The sequence below is a fragment of the Euleptes europaea genome, chromosome 16 (genome assembly GCF_029931775.1).
Source record: "Euleptes europaea isolate rEulEur1 chromosome 16, rEulEur1.hap1, whole genome shotgun sequence".
NCBI classification, from domain to species: Eukaryota; Metazoa; Chordata; class Lepidosauria; order Squamata; family Sphaerodactylidae; genus Euleptes; species Euleptes europaea.
The window spans coordinates 47,164,296-47,171,476 of record NC_079327.1 but is presented as its reverse complement, the minus strand read 5'-3'; the positions used below and the strand labels follow the sequence as shown (position 1 = coordinate 47,171,476).

The 7,181-nt window shown below is 46.9% G+C and overlaps 1 protein-coding gene across 4 annotated transcripts in view; it reads left to right on the top strand.

The window, feature by feature from the left end:
- The first annotated feature begins 264 nt into the window (after positions 1 to 264).
- RPS6KA3 (ribosomal protein S6 kinase A3) overlaps positions 265 to 7,181 on the top strand; it is a 65,712-nt gene continuing 58,795 nt past the window's right edge. For all 4 annotated transcript variants that reach the window (XM_056861847.1, XM_056861846.1, XM_056861845.1 and 1 more), the window contains exon 1: positions 265 to 347. In XM_056861847.1, the coding sequence (XP_056717825.1) occupies positions 267 to 347 (81 nt within the window). In that variant the 5' untranslated portion in view covers positions 265 to 266. The remainder of the gene's footprint in view (positions 348 to 7,181) is intronic.

Genomic DNA, 7,181 nt, shown 5'->3' with positions numbered 1-7,181 from the left:
GCCGGGGCGCCGCCATGTTGGGAGCGGAGCGAGCCGCGGCTGCCCTGGCGGGACGAGTCGGGGGCTGAGGCGGGGCTCGTGCGGGGGGGGGGACGGACCCCCACCTTCCGGTTTTCGTCTTCGTCCCGCGTTTTCTGGGCGGAAGCCTCCCGGGGTTCTCCTCCCCTTTCGGGGAGGGGGGTGGGTTGAGGTGGCGGCGGAAGCGCCCCGACCCTTCGCTGTCGTCGGTGGCGGGCTGGCGGGGCCCGACGTGGCCGTGAGGGAAGATGCCGTTGGCGCAGCTGGCCGACCCCTGGCAGAAGATGGCTGTGGGGAGCGCGGCGGAGAGCAGCGCCAACAGCGCCGAGGTACGGTGGGCGACCCCCACACCAGGGCCGGGGGGGCTGGGGGGGGAGCTCAGCCCCCTCCGTCGCCCCCCTCCCCCCTCCCTTCGCCCCCTGGCCTTGCTGAGGGGGGGGGAATCTCTTCGCTCCCTTTCTCCCCTCACCCCCCCCGGGCGGGGATGGGGCTGGAAAGTATGTATACGAAACGCGAATTGGTAAAGAGGAGGGGAATTTAAATTTGGCTGGAATTGTTGTGGTTATATCGTTGTTTCGGAGCTGTGTCTTTGAGGCAATCTTGTTATGTGGTACTTGGAAAGAGGGGGGAGGGGCGCCCCCCCCCGTGTCTCTTCCTCTTTTTAAAACGTCCCAGCGGAAGGGGGGGGAGGGGGAGTTCCTCTTTCTTTCCCTCTTTCTTTCTCCCCTCCTTGTCTTGGTGGGTCTCTTTTTTTAATTATTATTCATTTTTAGAACATCACGCCAAAAACGAACAAATACGATAAAAAAGAAATAGCAGTAAAAAAAAATACAAAAGAGTATCTCTCTATACTTCAGACGTTTACGATTACAAAATTGCGAGAATCGAACAGGTCCCCCTTCGGCCCTCCGCCCACCTTGAAAAAGTGACCCGTCACCCGACTTCCGAAGAAGTTGGTTCTCGTAGGTTATCCGGGCTGTGTAACCGTGGTCTTGGTATTTTCTTTCCTGACGTTTCGCCAGCAGCTGTGGCAGGCATCTTCAGAGGAGGAACACTGAAGGACAGTGGCAGGCATCTTCAGAGGAGTAACACTTCAGAGCTCTTAAACTTCCATAATGAGCGACAGGTTCTTGTAGGTTATCAGGGCTGTGTGACCGTGGTCTTGGTATTTTCCTTCCTGACGTTTCGCCAGCAGCTGTGGACGGCGTCTTCAGAGGACTAACACTGAAGGACACTGTCTTGGTATTTTCTTTCCTGACGTTTCGCCATCAGCTGTGGCCGGCATCTTTAGAGGAGGAACACCGAAGGATCAGTGTGACTCCTCTGAAGATGCCTGCCACAGCTGCTGGCAAAACGTCAGGAAAGAAAATACCAAGACCACGGTTATACAGCCCGGATAACCTACAAAAACTGATGAACTCTGACCGTGAAAGCCTTCGACAATATTCCGAAGAAGCGTCTTAGCGGTTTTAAAAATATCTATTAACAATAAAATATAAAAACATTACAACTAGTTTCTATAACTCACTAAGTAAAGTAGTAAAATCCATATTTGCCCGTTTATCCCAATATGTGGCGGCCTTTGCCCAAGTTTTTTTTATATTCTTCCATATCTTTTCCATGTAGGACTTCGGTTAGTTTGGCCATCCTCGTATACATCCATTTAGGGCCTCTTTCCAGCCCTCACCACCCCACAGCACTTTCAATGCACTTTAACAATCCTTTGCAAGTGGATTCTGCCATTTCATACAGTAAAATCCAGCTTCAACGTGCATTGAAAGTGGATTGAATGTGCATTGTTCAGCATGTGTGAAAGCACAACTATTCGAGTTAATTTATTGCGGCTCAAGGCTGACTCAGCCTTCCATCCTTTCGAGGTCTGTAAAATGAGTACCCAGCTGGGTGGGGGTAAAGGGAAGATGACTGGGGAAGGCACTGGCAAACCACCCTGTAGACAAAGTCTGTCTAGTAAACATCGGGATTTGACGTCACCCCAAGGGTTAGGAATGACCCGGTGCTTGCACAGGGGACTACCTTTACCTAATTACACTGCAAGACCTTTTTTTAAAAGCCTCCTTTTTAAAGACTGTCCGGTGCAAAGTGACCGAAGGTGTAGCTCCTCCTCCTTTTCAATACGTGATTGTAAGTGTGTGTGCACGAGGGGGGGGTTAACACACAGTAGTAGTGGGGAAATGGGGTGTCCGCACTTCCGACTTGATTAGTACAAAGTACTGCTTGTCTTGAGTCCTAGCTCCTGGGACTTTTAAATTTTCTTCTTTTACAGAGATGCATCTTCTCTTCTAACAAGAATAAGGAAGGAAAGTATTTTAACTCTAGCATAATGAGGATGTGAGAGTTCCGTTTTCATTCTCTTTAGTAAGGTGTTTGGTAGGGTAGGAATATGCTCATCCCTACAGTTAATGCCGCTGATGGCTTTCAGACAGTCTTCAAACAGTCTCTTGGGTTTGCAGTGACAGAAGCAGTCTAATGAACAGTTGTAAACTGGGGTAGATGAGGTAAGAAATTCAGTTAAAAGCGATGCATGATAAAAATAATATATCAAAGTGAATGCCAGTGGGTGAAGGAGATGGGTGTGTGTGAAGGAACTTTCTCATGTATATTCTATCTCTGTTCTGAATTTTGCCAAATGAGGCGATAAAGAAAAACCCACTGAACAACTCTCTTTTTCTGTCCTTCCACAACCCAAATATGCGATCTCTCTTGATCGAATAGTATCTGGTTTAGATGAGTGAGTGTGTAGGGGTTGTCCTTTTTTCAAACCATTCAGTAGAGCCTGTGGGGCTGAATAACTCTGCTGCTTTTGTTCTGCTCTGGTGGTGTCTGGTTACTTTCATAGTGAATGTCTTTCTCCTCCCTCCATTCCCCCTCACTTTGCCCAGATGCCCAACTTTCTCACACATAGGTCCTAACCTGGAAGGAGGAGTTTGCCTATGAGAGCTGGCTTATTTTTTCAAAGGGGAAGTCTGTATCCACTGCAAAGAAGCATCTAATTGTAGGAGCAAGGGTTCATCTGTATCAGTCATTTCCGCCTGTTTCTTGTGTTCTAAGAGGCAGCTTGTAATTTATCTAATCAGAACAATGTTCTTGTGGTTTGACTGAATTTAGGTAGTCTGGCTTGATAAGTTACTTTTATAGCATATTTCTAAGAAATCTTCAGATGCTTCATAAGTTGGATTTCTCTTCCTGGTAACAGTGAAAAGCTGTAAAAATTTGCTATACCCAACTTCCGGACTCAGCTAAATCAGGAAACTATTCATTTCTTTCCATCCTACGGAGTTACCAAAAAATAGTGTTATTTCCCACAAATAACACATTGTTTGAAACTAGTTAAAATTTAGTATCAGAGGTGTACTAATGAAAAACAAACATTTTGTCACTGGTCTCCAAACTGCTTTAAATGAAACAACCCCACTGTTAAGGACACCAAAAAAGTGCTTCTACATGTTATCACTTCAGGACATAAGCATAATGTTTGAAAGACACATCACATGTGTTGGGCTTTGTAAGCAATCTCCATGCCTTCTCTAAAGACATCTAGCCTTGGCTCAGGGAGAGAACAAGTAGTTCCAGTGTACCTGTAACAGGGTTTAGATATTATATCAAATACAGGTTGGCTTTTTAAAAATTTCCTCCTGTGGGGACTGTTACATTTAAATTGGCCCTTGGAATACATTTTTTTCTACAGATACATTTTGATGAATGCAGAGTTCTTTAGTGGAAAGCTGTGGTAGATTTTTGTTCGTCCTGTTATGAATGGTTTTGTGTTGACAGTTAATGTGGTGAAACTAATGCTTGAATAAAAAGTTGTCCAGGTTCACTGCCTGACCTGGCCTCCATGGCAACAATCTTACCAAGCCTGGAGCTGCCACCAAAATTAGGGCCAAGTAAACCTTCTCTCCTTCCTAGTACCTCCAGTAGCCCCCAATGACAATGGAGTCCTTGCAACAGGACCTGAAAAACACGACTGTCTCTGTGGATGGGAGTGCCCCTTGATGCCTCTCTCTAGGGCAGTGATGGCAAACCTTTTAGAGATTGAGTGCCCAAACTGCAACCCAAAACCCACTTATTTATCGCAAAGTGCCAACACGGTAATTTAAACCTGAATACTGAGGTTTTAGTTTAGAAAAAACAACTCATACATTAACATCTTTTGTCTTAAAATAAAAACACAATAACAGACCTTTCAATGATACAAACAACTTATTGAAAGGTAAAAGTTTGCATTTGGCATGCTTTTGAACAATTAATGTGATTTTTGCTGTTGTATGCATGCTGATAATTTGTCTAACCTTGGCTCATACTTTGTAAGTTTGAGAGCAACACATGCAGCACTCAGGTCATCTGTTAGTCTGTTTCTAGTGTCAGATTTGATATAATTCAAAGCTGAAAACAGCTGCTCACAAGAATAAGATGATCCAAACAAAGTAAGGAAAGCAATCCCAAGTGCTTTCATTGACTTAAAATTATTTGGCCGAGAATTCCACACTTTAAGGATTTCATTTTCAGAACTAACTGTGCTGTCCTTTGTCATCCCTTCTATCTTCTCAAGTGTTTCACGCGGGTCATAGAATTTATTTTTCCAGATGGAGCTATTAGAATTTCAAGAAAGCTGTGTTTCCAGATTTCCTAAATCTAACCAGGGTCAGCGGGAAAGATCAAGTTCTTCAAATTTGGCTTTATCTGGAGAAGTAAGAAAATACAGGGTTGTCTCCATCTTACGGAACTGTAAAAATCTGTTACTAAAATTTCACCTTTGCAGCTGCTACAATGCTAGAAAATTCCTTGTAGATTTCCTGATGGCTTGTAGGATTGTCTGCAAATGTTGTAGAATTTCCTATCTAGTCCAGCTGCTGTATCTCACAGTGGCCCACATCTATAATAAGGAGGTAGCACATACCCATCAGGGCTAATAACCCGTGATGGACGTTTCCTCCAGAAATTTGTCCATTCCCCTCTTAAAGGCATTTAGGCTAGATGCCATCACCACATCCTGTGGCAAGGAGTTCCACAGGTTAATTACATGCTGGATAAGTCGGTGTTCCTCTTTTAGTAGGGGATTTCACTAAAAGGTGGAAGGCGCCGCAAAGCCTGCGCTGTGGCCCAAACGCTCTGCTCCCCTCCAGCTATGCCACGCTGTGAGCTATGCTCCCCTCCAACCTAGCTCCTCTCCAACCCCACCACGGGATCACCTTTGCCACAGACTCAACTGGCTGCCATCCGCGCCGCACCCTCACGCTCCATGTGAGCCGCCCTGCCGCATGTGATGGGAGGGAGGAAGCGCTCCCATTGGGCTGCTGGGCAGAGGGGCAGGTGATGTGAGAAATGCCCTCAGGTGCGTAGAGAGGGGGAGGGGAGCAGCCCGGCCCCGCATCCCTCTGGCTTTCTAGTAACGAACTCAGGTGAACTCTGTGCTGGGGCGATGGTGCGCGTGCCCACAGAGAGGGCTCTGAGTGCCCCCTCTGGCACACGTACCATAGGTTCACCACCACTGCTCTAGGGTCACGGGGGCTTTGGCATCAGCTGATGATGTCATCACCTGACACTAAAGGGGCAACAGTGGCGTGGGGAACAGTGGTCCCCCACAGACACTGCTGGCCCAGCCAGCAGCAGCCACTGGTGTCTCCCCAGCCAGGATGGCATGGTTAGAGACAAAGAAGGATGCACCAGACCAGGACTCAGGGGGGATTGGGCAAGGAAAGTCCAGCAGGTGATTGTCCATGGTGAGAGGGAAGGGGAGGGCAGGCTGGTGTGGGACAGGCATTGGAGGAAGGTGGTGCTTCAACTGCTGGTCCAGATTTTGGCCCATTTAGGGCCAGGGGATTTTGCTGAGGCTAATCAACAGGACAAGAAAAACATATACAAAGAGGCCAAGGAGGAGTGAATGGGATCATAGAATCATAGAGTTAGAAGGGACCACCAGGGTCATCTAGTCCAACCCCCTGCACAATGCAGGAAATTAACAACTACCTCCCCCCACATCTCCAGTGACCCCAGCCCTCCCCCCGCCATGCAGGATCCCACAATCAAAGCACTCCCAGCAGATGGCCGTCTAGCCTCTGCTTAAAGACTTCCAAAGACGGGGACTGCACCACCCTCCGGGGCAGCACATTCCACTGTCGAACAGCCCTCACTGTCAGAAAGTTCTTCCTAATGTTTAGGTGGAATAACTTTTCTCTTAGTTTAAATCCATTACTCCGTGTCTTAATCTCTGAAGCAACAGAGAACAAGCTAGTTCCCTCATCAACATGACGTCCCTTCAAATATTCACCCCTTAACCTTCTCTTCTCCAGACTGAACAAACCCAGCTCCTTAAGTCTCTCCTCATAGGGCATGGATTCCAGACCTTGGACCATTCTGGTCACCCTCCTCTGGACATGCTCCAACTTGTCAACATCCTTCTTAAATTGTGGAGCCCAAAACTGGACACAGTATTCCAAGTGAGGTCTGACCAATGCAGAATACAGTGGTAGTATTACTTCCCTTGATCTAGACACAATACTCCCATTGATGCAGCCCAGAATTGCACTGGTCTTCGCCGCCGCCATATAACAATGTTGACTCATGTTCAGTTCATGGTCCACTAAGACTCCCAGATCTTTTTCGCATGTACTGTTGTCAAGCCAGCTCTCTCCCATCCTGTACCTGTGCCTTATGTTGTTTCTGCCTAGGTGAAGTACTTTACACTTTTCCCTATTGAAATCCATTTGATTGCTTATGGCCCAGCTCTCCAGTCTATCGAGGTCATTCTGAATTTTGGTGTTGAACTTATAGCAGCACTTTTCTTTGGGAAAAGGAAGGTGGACCTGTGTGCAAGACCCTTATTGTGAGGCATGGAGAGACCCAGGATAGCAGAACACAGTGCCTGAGGGCAGAGGGGCGGGGCTGACGAGGGAGGAGCCACACAAAGTGGACCTTGCTTGTGAATTCTGTTAATGTTTCTTGATACATACATAGGATTTTTTCTGGAAGGTTATTGGGTCCTACAAGACTAGTGTTCAGTGTACCTAGATTTGGATATGATATATAGTTCTTAATTTCCATGAGAATAGTCACAAAAGTTTAGTGTACATACTGAATCAGTTCCTGTGTAAAATTACTTGGTTCTTATCCTACCACATGGAATACATGACAGAGCCAAAGGG